A 23027-nucleotide genomic window follows, 5' to 3' on the forward strand; every position below is an offset into this window, starting at 1 on the left:
GCTAGATTTGCAGAAGAAAGTCTCTGCGTGGAGTGAGCCATATAAACATAGGATTGGAAAGGCCTCAAGAGGTGAGGTAACCCACCTCATTATGTTGAGCAAGAGCCATCAGGTCTAGGCACACCCAACATTTTCTGTTTTGTTTTTGCTTCCCTGAGAGAAATGCTTCAACACCTCATAATTAGGAACTGCCTGGTAGCAAAACACTCCTTTCAGTTCCATTACAGGTAACAAAAGATTGCTGCTTCGTTACCCAGCCTGATTTGCTTTGTGATTTTTGCTCTCTCGAACATCTCTGGTGGAGCAAACACCCCCTGCAGCTGCTCAGCAGCCTCAGCTTTTCCTGCCCCCATTCCTGAAGCTCTGGGTTCTCTCTTGCCTCGTACACTGAAAGTTCATTTCTCACATCCCATCAACAGAAGAGATCTGTGAAACCTTCCTGAACGTCTTCAATTTCATTAGAATCATTTCACCTCAAAAATTACAAGATCTACTTCAAATTTACAGTCTTGGAGTACTGTACACTGAGAAAGGGATTAATGTCACACACATCTACAGACCAAGGACTTTATTTTAATGGCAAGACAACAAAGAAATCCATTTAATGACAAGTTCTAGGGCTAATGTATTATTCATTTTGTTATGTGTCAGTAGAACAAAATTGTATCCATAAATATATAATGCTGTACATATCTCTTCAGCGTAGTTTACATTTATGGGATAATTGCCTGTCTATCACTACATTGTCCTCTCTTTATTCACTTTTTCACTGCTCAGGTCCCTCGAGGCCTGCTAGTGCCCTCAGGACCTGGCACAAACCGTTCCCAGGAGTGTGCTCCTCTCACAGCGTTGTTATTTTACCCTCTCCATCCACCCGTGTGATCTCTGTGCTTGCTGCCCTTGCACGCCCCAGGCTCATCCCCAGCTTTCGGGGTACACGCTGTGTGGGTTCCTTGCATGGACAATGCCTTTCCCCAGGTGGCCTGAGCCCTGCTGCTCCCTGTGCCCTCTCAGAGCCAGCTGTGGGCTGAGGGATGTGGTCAGTGGGCACGGTGAGGTTGGGTTGGACTTGGTTACCTTAGAGTTCTTTTCTAGCCATAATGGTTCTGTGAAGCAGAGCAGACCCCCAACCATCCTGCCCTGTCATAACCGAAGCCATTCGGGCATCTCAGCCAAATGGTTTTGAGGTGTGTAACAGAATCCATCTCTTCCCCAAGCCTGTGTCCTACTGGAGATGTGCACAAAGCTGCATGCCTTTACCACTCAGCAGCAGATGAGTCTCACGGACACAAACGGGACTTCCTCAGTGCCAGGCAAGCACTGCTCAGCTGCCAAAGCCAACACAGAGCCATGGCTTGAGCAGCAATTAAACCAGCACAATGCAGACACTGAGCTTTGCTTTAATCATCCTCCCAACCCTGTGTTAATTAGCTAGACAGCAGTAACTACAGAAACAATGAGAATAAAAGTAAAATTGTATTAAAAATTCAGTAAATTATACAACATTCCTTCCTATCAAAATACTTTAAAATATTCATGCTTGAAAGTACATATCCCACAAAGACCCCAGGATTGTTCATTAGATTGCTTCCTTTCTTGGATCCTTAATTGCTGTTACCAGTGGAGTGAATGGGCAGCGCTGGCAGCACCAGCAGGTCCGGGGGGCACTGCAAAGATATTCCTGTTTAAATACAGCTGTACAGATTATTTGGAATAGAAGGGCTGACGTGGATTTCAGCCAAAAAAAGGTTGTTCTTCCCTTGACAGAGCCCTTTGTTGGGTGCCATATCTATTAGGATTATGAATGCCATCATTCTTTATGTAATCTCACTTCTACATCTACACGTAGGGCTTTCAACAGCACAGTCTGAGAGCTGGAAATCCATGTCAGAAGTCCAGCTGGATGTACAGTCCGGGCACCAAAAGCCCAGATTTTGGAATGGGGGATATAAAGCCCTTCCAGCTGTGCTGTGCTGCCACTGCTGGTGGACTGAGTGACCCCCAGAGGTCCTTGCCAACCCCTACAATTCCACGATTACTGCCATGCAGTGGGCGCTGCTGCCAGGCCTGCAGCCGGTGCCTCCAATGCGGGTTTCCCCCATTTTTTACACACCCAGGAGCTCTGGCACGGGATCAGCCCAGTGCACCGCGCTGCTGTACAAACAGGAGCACAGCCCAAACAACCCTCTGGCTCTTGAGCAACCGCTGCAGAGCGACGCGCTCAGCGGGCACGGTGTCCGGCCGGGACTCGGGGCTGGCGGAGGTCTTTCCCAGCTTTAACGACCACGCAGCGCCGCCCCGCGCCGCCTGCAGAGGGCGCTCCGCTCACACCGCTGCGGCGCTGAGGGCGGGGCGTGCGGGCGGCTCCGTCAGGGCGTGGGGCGGTCGAGCGCGGTGCGGGGATTTCCGTCCTTTTTTTCTCCGTAGGGTTCGGGCCGGCGGAGCGGCAGCAGCAGCAGCAGCAGCAGCAGCAGCAGCAGCAGCAGCAGCTCAGGGCAGGTCGGTGTGCTCGCTTCCCTCCTCGGTGCCGAGCGGGAGCCGCCACGGCTGGGCAGCCCCTCCGCGCAGCTCCGCTCCCCCCGGGGTCGGGAAACTCCGGAGCTGCGCTGGATGCGCTGGGTGGTGGCCGTCTGCTGGGCTCTTCTTTGGGACGGCGCTTTTTGATATCTGCTTCTCGCTTTCTTTTCTTCGATGAGAAGCGCTTTCGGGATCCGCGCTGGGTGCGGTCCGGCCGTCCTCAGCCCTCGGGAGGAGGCGGTCGCGGTGGGAAAGCAGCCGTGCAGCGGGGTGGTTCGTGCTGGGAGCGCTCCCAGGAGCTCGGAAATACCCCTAGGCTCCGTGTTTGTTCTGATTCTTATCCCCCAGGAATAATTAAACTGCTAGGCCAGGCTGCATGGGACTGCGAGCAACCTGGGGCAGGGGGAGGCGTCCCTGCCTGCAGCAGCGGGTTGAGACTGCACGATCCTAAAGGTTCTGACCCATTCTATGAGTAGCACACAACTGAACGAGCATCCCTCCGGGTTCCAGGCTGTCCCAGGGTCTGCAGCACTGCTCACAGTGTGACGTCCTGAGGGTGGTGAGGCACTGGAACAGGTTGCCCAAGGAGGCTGTGGATGCCCCATCCCTGCAGGCATTCAAGGCCAGGCTGGATGTGGCTCTGGGCAGCCTGGGCTGCTGGTTGGTGACCCTGCACACAGCAGGGGGTTGGAACTGGATGAGCATTGTGCTCCTTTTCAACCCAGGCAATTCTGTGTTTCTGTGATCCTGCAGCAGCTGGCTGGGATGGCTGGGCCTCTTTGCGCTGTGGGGCTGGGCTTAATGAAGGGGATTTCATTTCTCAGCCATTACGTGTTAGGGTGAAGTTGCAGGCAGGGGATTGTTAAGGCCCAGAATTATTATAGAAACGTAACTCACCTTTCTGTATTGTTTTCCTTTCTCATCAACTCAAAGGAGAGAAACGTCATACCAACCTCATGCTGTTTGCAGGCGCAAAGCATTTCACACGACAGAAGTGAAGTGAGAGGTGGTTGGTCTTGTTTAAATGTTGAGGAAGAATTGAAGTGAAGGAGGATCCATTCATGTTGGTTCTGCTCAAACACCGTGCTACTTTTGCACTATGAGCATAGATATGCAGTTCCAAATGATGGGGATCTCCTGATCTGGCACACCCAGTCCAGATGTAAACTAACTAAGCTGCTACCAATACTGAGCACATTGCCTTTCCCTTCCAGCAGTGGCAGGAGGACTTCAGGTCTGTGGCAGACACATTGAGGTTTACAGCATCCGGTTGTTCTAGCTGGGGCTTGGATTCTTGATTTTGGGTGATAGGTGTTAATAAGGCCAAAAAGGGAGATACAAGGAGTGCTGATCTGGGAAGCAGTGGTGGCCTGTCTGGCTCCCAGCTCCCACTGCCTCTCACACTGTTCTGTTTCCTATCCTAGCTGCAGAGTTTTGGAGCAGAGAACAGCAGCAGTTCAGGTGACTGAGCTCGAATTGCCACGTTACACTTCTTACCCCACAGTCCATGTTCTTAGAGTTTTTGTATGCACTAATGAAACTAGAGTGAAGATACTCGGGTGTAGTTTTAAATACCATGTTCAACCTTGGGTTTTGTGGGTTTTTTTTGGTCTCCTATATTTGGGATATCTTAAAATGGGCACTTGGGATGAAGTTGAGGTGCAGTGGTATCTAATAAAACGTATGGTTTGTGTCTCAGTGCTTACAGATGGTTGACAGTCCATGGCATAAGGCCCGCCCAGCAATGTGTGTGCTCTGATGCTTCTCCCTTCTTAGTGGATGCTGACACCCTGTTCAGCTGCAGAGTGCCAGAATGTGAACCTTACCTGCAATGCTTCTCACAGATATTTTTTAACTTTAAAAGTTATTTGCAAAGATGACTACAAAGCCTAGTGACGTCACCAGCATGAGCTGAATAACAGGTGAATTCTCAGTGTATGAAAACGTGTTTGTTTTTATTGTCTGTGTGGTTTAGGTCCCATAATGACAGTTCCCTTGAGAGGCAGCCAGCTTCTGCAGAAAACTTGTTCCAGCACTGAGCGCTGCAGATACCTGAAGTCTGAAAAGAGAAGGAAAAAAGCCAATTTCTTGCTGTCTAGCCAAGTGAGTCCTTTTGTTTTCTTGTTGTTTGGGGATTTTTTGGAGGTGGGTTTGGGCTGGGATTATCCTTTGCTTACTTTGTGAATATTCACATGCTTGCCCAATTCCCTCTGAAGTATCAAATAATATCAGCTGTCTGACAGTGCACTGCATCCCTAACGAGTCTGATGGGCTACTTAGATGCAGGCAGGCATAAGAGCTTGTCTGCAACCTGAGCATTAAGTGATTTCCTTTTCATAACATTAGCTGGAAGTGAATTACCTGGAACTCAACACCACGTTTGTGTTTTGTAAGTGTGAATCTTAGAATCACAGAATCCTAGAATGGCCTGGGTTGAAAAGGAGCACAATTCTCATCCATTTCAACCCCCTGCTATGTGCAGGTTGCCAACCAGCAGACCAGGCTGCCCAGAGCCACATCCAGCCTGGCCTTGAATGCCTGCAGGGATGGGGCATCCACAGCCTCCTTGGGCAAGGAGTGAGTGGAGCGTTCATTAAAGAGAGCATCCTTACTTTGCTGGAATAATGCTAAAAATGAAAAATCAGAGTTTTGGCTTTAAATACAAATCTGTTTGTTTACTTTACCCTGTCGCAGTTTTCTGGGCCCTGATGTAACTGCTAGTCTCTGCCTAACGTGAACTCAGATTAAAATGGTGCAGTGGTAGAAATCCAGAGCGTTGCAAATAGTTGTCAGGCATTAATGAATGTGATGGACCACAAAGCGTTTTTTTCTTTCTTGGAAGTCCGACATCTTTTCTGTAAGCAATAAATAAGAGCAAGCATCTTATGGTTAACATCGTATTCACACTGGCTGTATTTATTTCATTGAATTTGGCAGGTTTGTTTATAAGATTGGAAATAACTGTGATCTCAAGCATCCGTCTGCATGCAGAGGGTTTTCACAGCAGATATTCAGCTTTGGTAAACGGATTTGCGGATTTGCATGGGGTAAAAATGGAGGCAGAAATAAACTTCTGAAACTGAGCCTCAGTCCAGAAGTGATGGCTTCCCAGCTGTACGCATATGCTTTCAATATCTCCTCAGTAGAGAATAGGAGTCTGTGTATAAATGGCACACCATGGATTTGGCATCTTCTAGAAGAATGTGTCGAGAATGCGTGGGAGTACTGCAGCGTTGTCACAGGACTGATTTCCATTGTCTGCTTTCTGTTTGCTGCACTACCGTAAGTTTTCAAGTCTTTGGCAGTCCTCAGATTGAAACATGAGTAATCTTGCCTGAAGCCTTTCTCACAAGCTGCCTTTTTTTTTTTTAAGTTTATCTTGGATATGTTTCTCTATCTGCATAATACAGATATATTATGCCAGAGAAGCGTGTTGTTCATGTTTAGAACAATATTTGGTGGTTGACAAATGAGCTTGATGCACTGTTCTGTTGTACTGACTTGACACTAATCTCTGCCACTTAGAGAAAATGAGAATAAATCACCTCTTCTCCCTTATCTTCCCCACCCTGAGATGTGTGCACACAGCATGCTTGCTGCAGAAACTGGCTCACTGTGTATGGAAACCACAAGCCGTGTCACCAGTGCTGTTGAGCTGGGTTCTGCCAGTGAAATTTGGATTAAGACAAAATCAGGAACAGCACACGAGTTACTGCTTGGGTAGTGCAAAATCAAGTGCTGTTGGGAGAACTGGCACTGGGTTTGGATTTCCAATGTGAAGGTAGGAGATGGCAAAAGGAAAGTAGAAATGCTGCTTGGAGGTGAGAGTGCCCAAACATAATAGGATTGTCCTCACAACAGGAATATAATTTACTGAACTAAAGAAAGGGTGATGGAAATCAAAATCAGAACGCTCTCAGTAAGTGGTAGAGGTTTTGAAATGTGAGTTGAAAGGAGGCTTTACATTCAGAGTGTCACGTTAGCCAGTATATGATTCATCCAGACGTGTCTAATGGACTGAAATTTGGGATTGCTTCATAGTTCCCATTGTGAATTTGAAGAACGTTTCTTCAGTTTGGAGGCTTAAGTGTCGTCAGCTCTCACAGAAGCTTTGTTCCTTCTTAGCCCTTCTGTTAAAAGTTTTTCCTGTTTCAGGATTTCAAAGGCTGGTATTTACGGCTGATGAGTGTGAAGCAATGAAGCGTAGTTTTGGTGGCCAGACTGATATTTTACTGCAGAAGATACACACGTAGCACCCACACAAGTTCATGCAGTAATGAAGTTGTGGTTTCAGCCTTTTGTTGTGTTGGAGTAAGACATGGTCAGCACTGTGACACTGAGTTCTCCTTCTGAGCGTTTGTGGGTATTGCTCTGATGGGTCTCTGGTGGTTATGTTAGTATTCCTTCCTTACTCAGATATTGAAAATTGTATGTTACAACTTGTCAGGCATTTTTGGCTAACAGTGTGTCCCAATTCTGGAATTTGTGCCAGTCAAATTCACGTTGCCTGTCGGGATGGAAAGGTGGACCAAGCGCTGTCTTTGGGCTTTCTGCTGTGTTGGATGGCTGGAGATCTCACAAATCTGATAGGCTGCTACTTAACAAATCAACTGCCAATTCAGGTAATCTGTCAGTATTTCTACTTCTTGATGTATCCTTTTCAGAATGTCCCTTTAAACTGTAGGATACTGTAATAATGCACAATACAATAGGCACCAGGGCAGAATATCTGCTCACTGATCTACTATCCATAAAAAAGATCAGAATTTCTCAGATGTTTACTTTGATACCATTATGTGTTGCAGGAACCATTTCACTCTTGCAGTTAGTGTTATGAGAGACTTACTGGGATGAAGTGGGGAACTCTCAATTAATTTTTGCTTTCACAGTAAGTTTGCAGAGCAAACAGGGATGGATGGAAGTTGTGCTGTTCAGCTTCTGATATATTAGGCTACCGTGCTGCAACTACTCTTAAAATTTCATTTTATTTTAGTATGTTTGTATATTTATAATATTTAGTATATTTTAATATATTTGATTTTAGGAGAAGTGTTTAATAACAGAAACACCAGTTGAAAGAAGCTGTTAATCCCTTAAAAATCCAAAATTACAGTTTCTTCAATGAAGGGAGGGCTTCTCTGGAGGAAGCAGTAGTCGTCAGCAATGGGTTATTTGTATCTGAAGCTTTCTTATCTGCTGCTTTTGTTTTCAACTCTTCCATTTTCTTCCTCGTTACACATCGATCTGCTGCTGTCCAACTTGTTGCTCCTCTGAATGCTTTTTTCCCTTCTTTTGGCAGTGGCTTTGTGTTTGTTGTTATACACATTATTGTTAAGAAGCACAACTTAGTTCTGATGACATTTTGTACTTCTTGTGTACTGACCAAGCAAATGTAACTTCTCTTTCAGACTGTCACTGCCATCTCCTACGTTAACATGGATATCGTTTTGATTTCACAATTTGCCTATTGCAAGCTCAAGAATCAGAAGATGATGAAAGGTGAGGCTTTTTAACAATTAAAACATTCTCTATAACACACCTTCTTCACCTTGATGTTTTCTATAGAGTTTAAATAAAGTCTATCTAAAAATGGGGTACACAGATTCCAACTGGAGTTGTTAGGCCTATTTCTTCCAATTTTCTCAGCTTTTTGTGAAAATTCTTTTCTTCTGCCTTTCTCCCCTCCTCTTAACCACATAATACCTGTTGATATTTTCTAGGTTGTACAGTCAGTCTATATAGGCAGGAAATGAAGCCAGAACCTGATTCCATATTATGATTTGGCTCCATGGTTTTACTATCTACTTACAGCTATCTAAATGTACATGCAGGTTGGAATTAAGTGTTATTTTTTGTGTGGTTCAGTTAGTTCCTTCTGTGTTGATTAAAACAGGACTTCATTTGCTTATGGCACCAAATAGCTCAACATCTTCGTGCGTTGTGTTTCAATGCATACAACTTAAAGGCATTCAAGGGGAATGAAATCACTCGAGTTGCTTTGTAATCACTGGCAGTGGTTGTGATGTTCAGTCTACCAAATGGGCTATTGAAATGGAAGGCAGAAAGCTCTGTGCACATTACATGCAATCAAAAACAGTAGCTCATCAGTCTTAAAAAAAAAAACCAAAAGGAAACCCGTGGTGTAGTGGGGGTAACAGAAAGCTGAAGTAAAGCAGATGCCTGCACAGCACACTAAATAGGATAAATCTAATTCATTTAATATGCTATTGATAATGAACCTGAGGATAGGTCAGTGCTGAAGATATCTCTTCCTTCCTACTGCCTAGTCTTGGAAACAAGCATGGGATTCTGTGCATTATAACTGCCCCTGCCTGCTTCAGCTCAACTCTGCATAGCTGGAGAGGGAAGAATGCTATTTGTGAATAAAACAATGCAAGAGAGCTCTCAATACCCAGTTTTAGAGCTCTTACCATGGACTAGTTGGTCAGTTTTGTGAGCTGGTCACAATCCAAGCACAGGCTGTGAAACCACTGTAATAATTCCTGTCCGTGTAATACAGGGTGCAGGTCTATAGGGCAGGCTTCTGATGCCATACAGCCTTTTGTCCCACTGGTGACAGTCACCACAGGAGCAGTGCCTGTTAAAGCAAGGCACAAAACAGTGCTTGGTGAGCAGGGCTGGGGACAGAGCCCAAGGAGGTGGAATCCTTAGGCTGAAATGAGACCTTTACGTTTACATGTTTATATTGTGGATGAAAAGTGACCTTAACAGCAGGTGTTATTTTCCAGCTCATTTGTTTGTCATTTTTATCATTCTAGGCAGCAAAAGGCTGAAGAATTTCTGTATAACCTGGATCTTGATGTGCATAACCGTGTGTATTGTTTTACCCTGCCAGCTGTTAATCAGAAAGCAAGACCAGAGTTCAGCAATGGAAAGAAATAATGTAAGTGCTTACCTTGTTCTGTTCCAAGAAATGAAACTAACAAATTCACGTGTCTTGAAAACACTGTGTGCTCTGAGCTTTCAAGAAATTTGGGTGATGTCTTTAACAGTGCTTCAGAAGCCATAAATGTGGCACTGTGTGGATCTCTAAGTACGTATCCTACATTCCAAAATAAATAAGCTGCAAAATAGCTTCTTGTAGCAGCTCCCTGTATTTCGGGCTCGTCCTGTCCCTTGGGTTATTAGGATGTGCTGCTTTGTGAGATGACACGTACACGTGTTGTCTTTCTGCCCGTGTTGGGCACTGCAGACATCCACGTAGAGACTGTGTAGTGAAAAGTGCAATCAATAAAAAGTGGGAAATTACAATTGTACCTGCTGCTGCTGCTGTCACTTTACCAGCAAAGTTCACAGGCTATTCTAGCAATTTGATGGCCTTCGTATTAATGCCAGTAAAATAATTGTAATCCAGCAACATTGCCCAGCAGGGAAGCAGCTTATTTTCAAAATAGAGTTAGAATGAGAAAACTAACAATTTAGTGGCCCTAGCTACGGTTTTTAGTTTTGGCTTGAATTATTGTGCCCAGGCTTTTTTAGCAGAAGAACTGGATTGATATGAGTGTTATATCCTGAAGCCTGGTGCCGATTTTGATCTCAGTCTCAGCCATGACGCAGCACTGTGCATTGTTGTGAGATAAAGATTAAACACTTTCTCGTCCTTTTTGGTCATTTGAAGAGCAGCCCTGAGCTGCTTTGAAAGTTCTGTCCAAAAAAAACAGCCGGCGGGCTCTCAGTTTAAGTCTCTGAAATGCTTGAGAACATTCTTGCCAAAATATATGTCCCTTTATTTTTCAGAACTCTCTCGATATGATTGAAATGTCAGGCTTCGTTTGTGGCTATATATCTTGTGTGTTTTACTTGGGAAGTAGATTTCCTCAGCTGTATAAAAATGTAAGTCTGTTTTTGGCTGACTATACTTGTATATTTTACCTAAATGCTCTCTGCTGCTTGAGATTTGGCCTCTAAGTGTGAAAGCCTCCCTGGCTTTTGTGACAGTCTAAAATATTAAAGAAGGGTTTTCTTCTCCCTTTCAAAAGAGGATGGTGAGAATTTTAGGAAAATGATGGTCTTTAATCAGTAGAAGGGTATTGATTGGGCAGGAAAGAGGAAGATTTACGGTTGGATTTATGAGATACAGAAACAGAAACGTGCTTTGTGTGATTGTTTTCATGAGCAACTGATACCTCCCTTATCCCTTCATCATTTTTCCCCAAATGATTCTACTGCAGGATCAAAAATTAAAATCATAGGAAAAGTAGTTTAAAGCTTTAGCCCTTCTTTTTTTCCATCAAAGATATCATTACTGACTTTTTTAACATGCTAATATATATATAAAAAGAGGCTATAAAAGAAAAAATCCTGCAGGTTTTACGTCATCAAATTTATATGGATCTTTTAGTTGGTTATAAGAAGGTTTAGTTCATTTCCAAGCTTATTCCTGTTCCCCTTTCCTTACCTTTTCCATTCCAGCTGGAATACAACAACGTTTTCAGAGTGCTCTACTGTGCGCACTGATAGAGCAACACATTTCCTAAGAACTAAACATCATTTGGAAGCAGATTATCCTTGCTGCTTTGCACCTACATAAAAACTACGTTAAGCAGAGCTGCTTCTAAGAGCTGTAACAATTTCGGTTGCTTTCAGTGGTGCGTGCAGAAAATAGTAAGCTGTGAGGGTTCAGGAAAAGATGGAAAGGAGTGACTGAAACAATCTTTCAGTGTGTGATAGTAGAAAGTGCCAGAGTTATCTAGAAACGTTTAGTATGATGCACCTCAAAACATGTTTTCTGTGTAAACTTCCTTGTCTTTAGTTTCAGAGAAAGTCAACAGAAGGCACCTCTTACCTGCTGTTTGCATTGGCCATGCTGGGAAACTGCACGTATGGCCTCAGCCTTGTCCTAAAGATGCCTGCTGCTGGATCTGTCCGGGCCCTCTACTTTTTACACCATCTTCCATGGCTCCTTGGAAGCTTTGGAGTTTTGTTCCTGGACGTTTTTGTATCCTTTCTCTGTTAGAGCTCGAGTTTGTCAGGTTGGACTTGTCCATATTTACTGATGATATTAAGTTCATATGAAATGTAAACATGAAAGCTGCATTGCAGAGGTTAAGTTCAGTCTTTTAGCACCTTTGCTCTTAGCTCTGTTAACTCCAGGTATGAAACGGGATAGAATGAAGAGTAATTTCAAGGCGGTGCTGTGCTAAAGGACGTTGTGTTAATCTGTTCCATGTTCAAAGGAAGTTCTTCACCAGATTTACTTGGAGCAGTTCAAGAAGTTAGGATTCCCAGGCATTGAGGTTGTTTTTCTGATTAAAGTAATTTCATAAGCCGCTCCAATTAGCCTAATGATGGGACAGCTGACCCTTTGGGTGGTGTCCTACTGCCATTAAAACAGCCATCTGTGCTTTTTGCATCTACAGCCACGATGGTTTAAGTGGGCAGTTTAGTAAGACATTTGCATTGTGGGAACACAATGCTTGTTTGACTAAATGGTGGTTAGCAGCCTGTTTTGAGATAATTTTTTAGTTTTCTCTATAGAGACAATACAGACTGTAGGGGTTCAGGGCTGCTTGTTTGCCCAGGTGGCTGCTCTGAGTGCTCAGGCCTTTTGTTCCATACATGAAGTAGTTACTTTTCCTCCCTCCCTACCCCCAGATGGAAGCATAAAACTGCCTGTTTATTTACAAAAAAAAAAAAAAAAAAAGGAATTTGATCTGGACAACCCTTACAGTACATTATGTGCGTATTTGGAGATGCTTTTCTGTGATGTACTCTGAAAAGAAACTTTTATGTGGGCCACAAACCTCCCCCATCTCTGAGCCCAGCCCCGGAACTGCAGTGCCAGTGTGCACATGACATTCATTTCTCAGTTCTGTCTTGATTGGAGGCTGAATCCAATCTTGCTAATAGTCTTCCAGTTCAGATTGTATTGAAAGCAGATGCTTCCAAATCAGGTTGAGGAGCTTATAGAAATCTGGTCATGTATATAGTGTCAGTTCAAAATGTATGAAGTATTTGTAATCAAGAGAAAAGAAGAGCAGACCTCCAGCTTTGAGAACCCCCTGAGGTATGGAAGTAAATGCTTTTTAAAAAAGAGAGCTTCGTTACTGTCTCTTGCCAAACAAGAAAATCAAAATTCCAACAAAATGCTGCATCGTGTTAGACCAGAAAAGAAAGACCAGGGATGCTTGGCTTTTGGGAAGCAGAGGGATTAAGTGAAAAGGTTGTAATTTCTACAAGAGAGGTGTTTCATAATTGACTGTTTGCGGAGCAGTCTCTGTTTTGAGAAGTAGTTCCTGACACTGTCCAATTCTAACGGGGTTTATTCCTCACACTGCAGAGTTTCATTAGGTGGAGAGCAAGGCCTCATTTCTCAAGGACCAAGGAAGGATTAAGGGTTCACTTACTCTGTGTCTGCCGCAGTGTTCTTTCTTCTGCTTCCATCTGACGTGGCCAGGGTTGACTATTTTTAGGAACAAATGGACTCCTGATGGCAGCAGGAGCAGTGTTAGTTAGCACAGGATTACACTGGGCTTGTGTCAGCTTTCTTAACAGGATAACGCGGTCATCCTTTTTCCTCGGTATCCCAACTTGGACTTGTTGAGTTGCACAATAAGCCAGTTATTTTCAGTGAATAATGCAAGTGTCCAATTGTTTGTAAAGTATGAATTGTCCTCTTTTTTTTTTTTTTTTTTTAAATTTTAAAAGGAGTTTGATAAGATGAGGAATTTAAATTATCAATCGGATGTGATTTCCTGTTCCAGCGATGTCTCCTTCCAACTGCTGCTTTGTACTGGAAGTTGATTGGAGTTTCTCAAGAAGCCACAAAGCCCAGGGTGTAAATGTGTGCTTATTAACCTCGTCTGTAAGAGACACTGGGTGCAGAGGTGCCTATCTTAGGGTCTGTGCTGGACCTTATCAGAGTTCTTTAGGTGCGTGAGTGCTTAATGGTACGCAAGGACTGAGTTCTACATATCCTAACATCACTGAATGGCCTGGGTTGAAAAGGGCCACAACGATCCTCTAGTTTCAACCCCCTGCTATGTGCAGGGTCACCAACCACCAGACCAGGCTGCCCTTTGCAACTCAGTGCTGCCTGCTGCTGAAAGCAGCAGACCGAATTTAGTGCAAGTTTTTGGAAAACTTGGTCCTTTTCTGTAAGTATCCTCTTTCACCCTGTGTCCTTCTTCCTTTTACCAACAGAACCAAACAACTCTGCTTTGTATTTAGATTCAGGTGAAGCCCTTTACCACGTTTTTTTGCGTTTGTTTGTTTGTTTGACAGCACCCTATTGTCAGAGAACCATGTTCAAATCCTCCATACCTACTTCTTTTCATTAAGCGTAGCCAGGTTGTTACTAAATAGCCCAAGTATATTCAGCCAGAGCCAGGCTGCTGTACACAGACCATTATCTTGCACCTTTTGTGAATTGCAGGGCAGCCACTTGGAATCCATTATATACTGCTACAAAACATCACGCTTTGCAATTTAACTACACAGTGCATAGAATGTAAGTCTGACCTCAGCAAGACTTTCCCAGCCAAAGGTACTTCTCTGCACTCGTGTGGTTTGTCTCAATGCTGTTAGGTTATTTGAGTTGTCATTCGGTTGTCTTCAGGTTTTGTGAAGCAGATTTGACACCGTAGCCCAGTGGCCATCGTCACCATCACTGTGAGGAGTCCATTTGGTTGTCTCCTCCCCTTGGTGCTGTCTGCATGCTTAGCCCATCTAGTTTCCCCCAGGAAGTCAAAGACTTGAGCAGTAACTGTTTTTCCATATTAAGCTGTCTTATAAATCCAGCATTTATTTTAAAAATATGAGCAGATGAGTGCAGATGTTAAAAAAGAAAAGCCTTATTCTGGAAATACTCTGTGAATTCCACGTGGTTTGTTTGTAACTTATCTTCCTTAAAAGCTCTGTTGCCAGCTTGGTGGCTAACAGCGATAGTGTTTCAGTCCAGATTTGTCCCAGCCTACCATCTGCTTTCAGCAATTTGATCCCCTGTTCACCACATCCTTTCTTACCCGTGCAGCTATTAAAATTTGGGGAGATGCTGTGCTGTGAGTACAATAAGGCCTACTTGAAAAAAGAAAAAAAGAAGAAAAGAAAAAGAAAGAAGCAGGAAGTTTAAGCAGCAGCTATATATGTAATAAAGCTAATTTGCTAAGCTTAAGAAGATGATTCCCCAAATAATACTAGAGAAAGACTTAAAAAGAGTGCTGATCTGCTGTCTGTGAAGGAAATCCTGTCTAATCTTTAGCTGGGGGGCCAGAGAGGTGGGATGCAGGAAAGCTTTGGGATAAGTAGGACAATTACTAGGGCTTTGCCTGCGATGGAGACAACCTCCCCTCTTTCCAGGCCTCTCTGAAGACAATTTTCTTAAAAAACAAAACAAAAAGACCACCATCACTAATGGAAAGACATAGCTGGGTAGGTTTGTGTTCTATCTTTATCTCACAAATGGTATCTCTATTAGAAAACAAAGGGTTTTGTGTCAACGTTGGTGCTTAACTATCTGGCAAAAGGAGTGAGACCTCTCATCCTTTCCAGGTGCACATTCCCATTTAGCTAAAGGTTGGGTTGCTGAAAGCCAGGAGGGTTGCTTCAGAGCTGGAGCTATCAAGAAAAAGACCGACTACATGCTTGTTAATTCTTTATAGATTAGTAGCATTTCCAGTGGTCTGTTTTACAATAGAAATAAACACATCTAATTGCACAATTCTGTGTTGAAAACAGCATTAAATATTGAGTCCTGGCGTTGTCAGGCTGTCAGTGCCTGTAAATCCCAAATGAGGTGGAATGTAATGGAAAATGAGACTCATAGAATCAGAATGGCCTGGGTTGAAAAGGAGCACAGTGCTCATCCATTCCAACCCCTGCTACGTGCAGGGTCACCAACCAGCAGACCAGGCTGCCCAGAGCCTCATCCAGCCTGGCCTTGAATGCCTGCAGGGATGGGGCATCCACAGCCTCCTTGGGCACGATGAGCATCTTGTTTTCTGATCAGGCCCTGCTGATCTGCTGCTAAGAAGGGCTTACCAGCTTCCCTCCTTCCCAGCATCCAGAAGTGGGGTCTCCTGCCCACCTTGCTGTAGGAGCACAGGGCAATGTTGGACATTGCTCCTCTTCCACTTCTAATTAGTCTCATACTTAGGACCCATGCAAGCAAGGGATACTAAAGGATGTCTTCACTTGTATTTGAGCCACAGAACCAAGGGGATCTGGAATTTTTCTTTTTTTTTTTTTCTTTTTTCTGTATCTTCCTGTTTTTAGTATTGATAAAATGACTTAGCTTTTTGCCATAGAGCACTGAAAATGAGTATTAAGAAAGATATGGAGAAGTTCATCTGCCAATGTAGAACCTTCCACAGTTAGGATTAAATAAATGAGTAATACCCCACAATATGTGAATAAGTTCTAAGCTTTCCTCTTCAGGTTGTGGTACGCTGAGTCTGTGCCAGCACTAAATAGAGGGCTGTGCTCTTCTGCACAGCTTGTTTCATCTTTGATTGGAAGCAAGTGCTGCCTCTGTATCCTGGTTAATTACTTCCTTACCCCAAAATAACAGGTGACTGTGCAGTTCCTTCTGTATGGTCAGCACAAGGAGAGATCACATGCCTTGGTGGCACTGGAAGTGGAGCCGCTGCTTGTGGGTGAGGAGGATGCATAGTGCTGTGCTCAGCCCTGCTCACACCTGGGGACTTGGATGGGTCAGACTGCAGGGAGCTTTGCAACCACACTTATTGTTTGGTGTTTAATTGTCATTAATTTGTCACTGCCCGTTTAATATTTTCATCTTTGCATCATTTGCAAATGTTTATTCTGTTGCATCAGGACTGTATGAAGTCTTTGTTTTCCTGCACTTTTGCCTTTCTCACTCTTTCTCCCTGTGATAGGAATCACAGCAGTGGTGCTTTGGGAGTATTTATTTGACATGATGATGCCGTGCATATCAGAAGGTGACTATTTTTAGATGAAAATCTACATCTCAATAGCAGTGATGTGGCTGTTTTAAAACTAGCCCTGTGCCTTGAACTCAGCATGGAGTTCTGTACTGCTCAGTCTGGTCACATTTTATAGAAGAAAATTGGCCTTTAATTAAGAACCATCAGTGCAGAGGATGCATTGCTGATGTAAAAGCAGAATTGTGGTGTGAGTTCTTGAGATCATAGATCCTAGAATGGCCTGGGTTGCAAAGGAGCACAGTGCTCATCCAGTCCCAACCCCCTGCTATGTGCAGGGTCACCAACCAGCAGACCAGGCTGCCCAGAGCCACATCCAGCCAGGCCTTGAATGCCTCCATGGATGGGGCATCCACAGCCTCCTTGGGCAACCTGTTCCAGTGCCTCACCACCCTCTGAGTGAAAAACTTCCTCCTCATATCCAACCTAAACCTGCCCCGTCTCAGTTTAAAACCATTCCCCCTTGTTCTGTCACTATCCAACTGATACTGTATCCCTATATACACTGCAGAGTATCACTATGCATTTTGTTGTTTTAATTAAAACTTTACATACCAATGCCTTTGCCTTCTGTGGAATATAATTACTGCATGTTGTCATACACTGCAGATGATGGTTTTCTAGGACTTGCATTTCATTACAAGCTGCTGGTTTGGGTAAGTACCACAGAGGGGAAAAACACCACCACAACATAAGGAAACAGTACCTTGTCATTGCCTATGGAGCACAAGGGATTTTGTCAGTGCTGCATTGTGTTTAATGAAATCTTTAATAAGATCCAGTAGAATAAATTCAAGTTAATATTTCATTGAATGCGTATGTGATGATTCATGTTTCAGAAAATAAGTTTATGACCAAAAAGGCTGTTTTCTCAAAGTCAATATGAGTTGGCACACTGTTAGGCTCATTGTGAAACTCATTGCCTTTGAGGAACGAGATGGGGCCTGGCTGTGCTTGCAGGGGTGGGGGTAACATCAGCTCTGCTGTTGGGTATGGAAATCCAAACTGATTTGTAGCTTCTGCTCCAGAAGCAATCATAGAATCACAGAATGGCCTGGGTTGAAAAGGAGCACAGTGCTCATGTGGTTTCAACCCCCTGCTATGTGCAGGGTCACCAACCAGCAGACCAGGCTGCCCAGAGCCATATCCAGCCTGGCCTTGAATGCCTGCAGGGATGGGGCATCCACAGCCTGCTTGGGCAACCTGTTCCAGTGCCTCACCACCCTCTGAGTGAAAAACTTCCTCCTCATATCCAACCTAAACCTGCCCCGTCTCAGTTTAAAACCATCCCCCCTTGTCCTATCACTGTGCATGATGCCTGTGAGTGCCTGCATTCTGGGACTTGAGAAGCAGCCCTGTGAATGCCACGTACTGCTGCAATGCTTTGCTGCTCTGCACAGCGTGGCCTCACTGAGGCTGTGTGAGATCCAGCCCCGTGACACTGCTCACTTCATTGCTGTGTGTGCTGTGAGGGAATGTGTTTTTGCTGCTTTCTTAAGCAAGCAGAGGGTATTAGAAGTTAACCTTTTCAGTACATAAATTAAAATGCAATTTGTCTCACTTGCAGATTTATATGCTGTGTGCATGAGATTATCAAACTCCTGCCTGGCTGCTGATTGAAACCATGACTTGTTACTTTCTAATGCAGTTAGAATTTGGTCTTAGATTATTTCTTCAAAGATTATTTCCCCTTCTGTTGCTCCATGTAATCCTATTTTGGGTTGCCTTTTTATCCCCATTTCATCCTGCTGTTTATTGAAACAGCCAAATACGGGATATATGAAGTTAATAAGATTTAAGAATTCCGATGGAAAACAATTTAACTTTCTAAATGCACAGCAGTAGTTGTTGATTTATGATAGTTTGTAGGTGTAATATTTCATATGTAGGTTAAGTGAGTATTTGGGGGGAAAAAATTATTTCCTACCAACAAACTTGCAGTTGGGTGTTTTGGGGAGGGTGGGGGTAGTGCCATCCCTTCTGCTGGATGTGGGGATGTGAACTAAGTTCTGTGCAGCAGAAAGTTAGACGTGTAATAACCACTCGTGTCATCACCCAGCAGATACATCCCACTGTCACTGCTGCTCCTTGTTGCCTCTGAAGATGGAAAGTTTCTTTGTCATCACTTTGCTCAGCCCTTTTTTCCAGATCCAGCCTCCCCGTGTCAGAAGGGGAGGTGAGAGCTGTGCCAGCACAAAGCAGAGACCAAAAGGCAGCTCCTCACCCCCTCTGTTAGGCAGGAAAGTGCTGCACTTCCACCACAGCTATTTGTTGAAAAGCAAAGTGTCTTAATCTTCTTGCTTTATACTACTAAGTCTTCCCCCCACGCTGCATGTAATCCAGGATTAATGGCATTGTTGCCTAATTTTATTTTTGTAGCTATCATGGAAATCTCATTAACTAAAGGGAACATCTAACGTGTCTTGAGGGTTTCATTTTTAAACAGAGCCATCCAATAACTTACCTAACAGAGTTCTGCAGTCCACAGGAGGTTCTTCAAGTGCAGAGTTACTCGTGGCCATTGCAGGATGGGTTTCACTTGTTTCGGTAGAAAGGAATGTCCTTAATTTGCCCCTCTATCCTGTGAAGAAGGGGTAAGTCTGCATTTTTCTAAATTCATATTTGTATTCTGGCTGACAGATAAATGTATTATTAGTCTTAGGAGTTCGATTCACCTAAAGGAAAGCATATAGGTGCAGTTGGCTGCTCTGTGGTCGCGTTACTTCCCTACTAACTGGCCTTCAAGCTCTGCAGCGCATCGAGGAAGCAACAAAAAATGGTCCCTCAGGGTTTCTAGTACAATGCCTCAGCAGCATCAATGTTTGCCCTGGTTTCTGAATGGCAGGAAGCTGGGAAATTAACGTTTTGCACATGGAAGAACCCAGTTCTGTGGTTAAGGAGTTTGGGGCTCCGGGTTCTGGTTGCCCACGGGCAGCACAGTGTATCCATGCTCTGCTGTTGTGCTTTTTAAAGAAACTTTCCTGGTGGCAGGGACAGCTCGTGAATATTAATTGCTGTAGTACCTCAGTGTCCATCTGTGCCATTGCTTGCTAAATGCAGCTGGAAATACACGGTGTGCAGGCAGGGCATTGATTCATATCATGACAAGGGGGGCTGCCATAACGTGCTCCGAATGGCTTTAAATGATAGCTGCAGAGGAATTAAGACCAGTTTAATCCGACTAAATAATGCTCCTAATGATGAACCATTAAAATCTAGTTGACTTTCAGATTCTAGCAATTGTATCAGACAAGGTGATTATACTAAACATCAGTAATGATAATCATTAGAATAGATTAAAGTATTGACTGAGCCATAGGAAGCACTGCCTGGCGCCGGCACTGGGGCTCTTTGCTTTCACAGCAGCATCCTCCCATCCCAGCTGCATTATGCAATTTTGTTGGGCTTGCTGATGGACCTCAGATCTGCTGCTCCTGCCTGGAGCCCAAGCAGTTCTTTACCCAAAGCACATCTTCCAGGTCCAAAACGTATCCAGATGCATCCACCATGGATGCCCAGTGGATTGGCTATAACACCAGAGGTCAAAGCATTCCCCACGTCCAGGGGAGATAAACAGAAAAAAGGGACGATGCAGGCTTGCTTGTGGAGAAATTGTGAGCCTTCCAACTGGTTTCCTTGGGGCAAATGGCCATGGCCATGCTGCACTGCTGCTGGGACCGGGCTGCCTTGCCCTGCAGTGCTGCTGCACTCTGAGCTCTGCTCCACATTGATTCCTGCCCTGGCTCACCCTATTGTACAAGCCTGTAAATATAGTGAGAAGATAGGCATTTTATGATGTCTGACTTTCCTACTATATTTTTTCGTTAAGTAAGCTGTAATGGAAATATTGGGCTTTCATTTCTTGCTTGCTTCTTTTCCAACAATTGTCAGTAAATCAAAGTTGCAAAAAGCCATCTCCTCCTCTGCAATGTCAGGCTAACAGCAGCCTAGTGGTCACTTACTTTTGGAAATGATATCGCCCTATTTCGAGGCACTCAGCAGACTTTAGTGCTGATGTATTGACCCTTGCAGCTTTCAGACGAAGGAAATATTCGAGGACAGCATTTCCAGCAGAGAAATGCCCATATTTCAAAATGAGGACTGCAAGTTGTAGTTAAGCCAATTGGCTGAGATACAAATGTGCCAAGCTTAGAAATAAAGCAAGTATTTCTTCCTCTGTTTTTCCAGCATCTCTGTGTGCCTCTTCCCATGGTTTCCTGGAGCACCAACCCCACAGCTTCTCACCTCCTGACCCTTTTGCTGCCCACCCCGGGCAGTGGGGCCGGGTGTGCTTTACATCTCAGGGCTGTGCATGGATGTTGCCACAGGTGATATGAAGTCAGGTAAAGGCTGGTAAAGACCTCTCAGATCCCCACATCCCACCCTAACGCATCTTACACTGCCCAGTGATCCATGTTGCTAATTGATTTAATTAATTTATTTTTTCTTTAACAATTTCTGCTGGCCCCAGGCGAGCGTATTGAGTCGGTGGATGCTCAGACAAGCATCCATTTGGAGACGAGTGCTGAGGTGCAGCATCCCCCCTGAGCACACACCTTGGGCTGTGAGCATGCAAACACTCAAGCAAGGAACATTTCAGAACTTTTGCTGTAGTTCCCCGCCCACTTTTTGCAGCAGGACGGCTCCGGGGTGCTGCAGCCCCGCGGCCGGGAGGTGCCGCGCCCGCATCCAGCTCAGCATCGCGCAGCACCGCGGGGCAGGAGGGGGCTGCGGTGCTCCTGGGGGACTGCGGCCGGCATCGGCTTGTCTCGGGATGCCGCCGAGCCCCGCTCCCAGCCTTAGGACCCGCCCGCCAGGTGGGGCCGTTGCCGTTCCAGCGATGCTCGGGGATGGATGCGGTGTGCGTGGCTCGGAGGTGCGGGTCGGACACGTGAGGATGTCGGGTTGGAACCGGGCCGGGTGCAGCAGGGTGCTGCGATGCGCTGAGCGGAAAGCTGTTCCATCGCTGACCTCAGGGCTCCTTCGGTCCGTGCTGCAGCTGAAACAAACAGCAGTTCTTCATCCACCCCGCTTCCCTGCTTGGCCCTCAGTGTGCCGCGGCCGGATGCCCTCTTCCCCACGAAGGTCCTTTGGTGGCTGTGCTCGGGACGACAGAGCTCGGGGCTTCGGGACAGCCTCTGCGCCAGAGAATGGTAACGTTGTGATCAATTACTATATGCAACATAATTCATTTTTGCATTGGAAGTAACGTTATGTTCTCCAATCAGATCACATTTGTTGTGTTCTCACCCTGCACAGGTGCAGATGTGTCGTGCACTCTCCTGGTGGATCATTTCCCTCGTGCTTCTCCTGGTGGGGCAGGATGGCTATATGCAAGGCAAGGCAGTGTGCAAGGGGATGGCAGAGTGCAAGGCACCCTTTTCTGCCCGTTTGTGCCTCTGATATTGCAGGAGCTTGTGCAAAGCACAGCCTGGGAGCAGCACTGCTGGCTGGCACAGGACAGGAGCCATGATGTGTCCTAGTAGCACTGTGTCTGCAAGATGTAAGGTGCTTGGATGCTGGGCTACAAAACACCCTGGGAAGGGCAGCTGGTGGCCTTAATCCCACCTGTTTTTGTGTGTGTAACACTCCCAAGCTGGTTTCCTAGTGCTGCTGTGGGAGCATCACAGCAGGCAGAGTATGGAGTGTTGGCTGCTCCAGTTCCTGCTGTCCTGCACAGGTTCTGCACAGCACCAACCTCCAATGGGACCGTTTTCATCTGCCTGCATCCCTGCCCAGAAGCTCCAAAGCTGTTTCCATGCAGCAGGGCAGCTTGCAGCGAGCCGACATTGCGTTCTGGTGGTACCCACTGCCCAAAGTGCAGCTTAAAACCCTTGCAAAAGGGCTTGTACTGCTTATCATGCTGCATTCAGCCCTTATCACTGGTGTACATCTGCTACATATTGCACACCATGTCGGGGTCAGCTGAGAGCTGGGATGAGTTAGAGGGGCTTGGGAGGGGGTCTGCATTGCACCAGGGCCGCTGGTGCCAGCTCCAATTGCTGCACACACACAGCATTTAGCTTACAACAGATTATAATATGCATTCCAGATGTACGATGTGAAGCTTTACAGCATATCTTAGCTCCTAATCTTCCCCATGCCAATGTGTATCATTGCAATCTTCCTACCTACATCAGACAAATTACTTTAGTTGTTGCTTCGAAGCCCAGTGCAGCCAAGAGACACAACGCAATCCTTGCAGCCACCGCCACAGCGTGGAGATGCCCCCAGCACAGCCCAGAGGATGGGTTTTATTCAAAACCATTTTTATTCCGTTTTTCATTCTTTTAGTTAAAAATGAGTATATGAGGAGGGCATATTAAATGCTGATCTTCTTGCTCAACTATTTGCTAATGTAATTTTTTGGTACCGCATCACGGGGAAGATCTGAATTCTTTTATTTTCATGTAAAAGTGCTGTCACAAATCCAAGCAAGTTTTCAGTGTGATGAGGCACTTAAAGAAGAGTTTTTCTTTTTTGCTGTTGTTGTTATTGATGTCTCCTAAAAAGGATATCCTTAAGATATAGGGACAGCTATAGCTGCTGGTACTCTGAATTGCTATGAAGGCTCACACTGCAAAGAGA

At 45.1% G+C, this 23027-nt stretch overlaps 1 protein-coding gene and 1 long non-coding RNA gene across 5 annotated transcripts; both read left to right on the forward strand.

Moving 5' to 3' along the window:
- Positions 1-2363: 2363 nt before the first annotated feature.
- LOC116235475 (lysosomal amino acid transporter 1 homolog) lies at positions 2364-17252 on the forward strand. Of its 4 annotated transcripts, none has more exons than XM_090147603.1 (9): positions 2364-2499; positions 4493-4620; positions 5455-5799; positions 6965-7139; positions 7926-8016; positions 9297-9421; positions 10276-10371; positions 11291-11476; positions 16046-17252. In XM_090147603.1, the coding sequence occupies exons 3-9, from the start codon at positions 5618-5620 to the stop codon at positions 16145-16147; spliced, it is 957 nt and encodes a 318-aa protein (XP_090003729.1). In that variant the 5' UTR covers positions 2364-2499; positions 4493-4620; positions 5455-5617; the 3' UTR covers positions 16148-17252. The 4 variants fall into 4 exon arrangements, with proteins under 4 accessions (XP_090003729.1, XP_090003730.1, XP_031459541.2 ...); XM_090147604.1 differs by lacking the exon at positions 16046-17252 and adding an exon at positions 14404-16039; XM_031603681.2 differs by having other exon boundaries at positions 2366-2499; positions 7010-7139.
- Positions 17253-18407: 1155 nt separating this feature from the next.
- LOC149916641 (uncharacterized) lies at positions 18408-22817 on the forward strand. The gene is made up of 4 exons (XR_016469472.1): positions 18408-19033; positions 20628-20782; positions 20911-21592; positions 21699-22817. It is a non-coding gene; the product is annotated as an uncharacterized LOC149916641 (long non-coding RNA).
- Positions 22818-23027: the final 210 nt, after the last annotated feature.

This window comes from Phasianus colchicus, chromosome 10 (genome assembly GCF_987193195.1).
Source record: "Phasianus colchicus chromosome 10, bPhaCol1.hap1.1, whole genome shotgun sequence".
Lineage (NCBI taxonomy): Eukaryota > Metazoa > Chordata > Aves > Galliformes > Phasianidae > Phasianus > Phasianus colchicus.

What these genes read in the sequence shown, in the direction of transcription:
- LOC116235475 (XM_090147603.1), top strand. Translation starts at nt 5,618, where the DNA reads ATGGCTTCCCAGCTGTACGCATATGCTTTCAATATCTCCTCAGTAGAG. An exon ending in GAATCAGAAGATGATGAAAG is followed by an intron (nt 8,017 to 9,296) that starts GTGAGGCTTTTT and finishes TTATCATTCTAG; the next exon opens with GCAGCAAAAGGCTGAAGAAT. An exon ending in TTCCTCAGCTGTATAAAAAT is followed by an intron (nt 10,372 to 11,290) that starts GTAAGTCTGTTT and finishes CCTTGTCTTTAG; the next exon opens with TTTCAGAGAAAGTCAACAGA.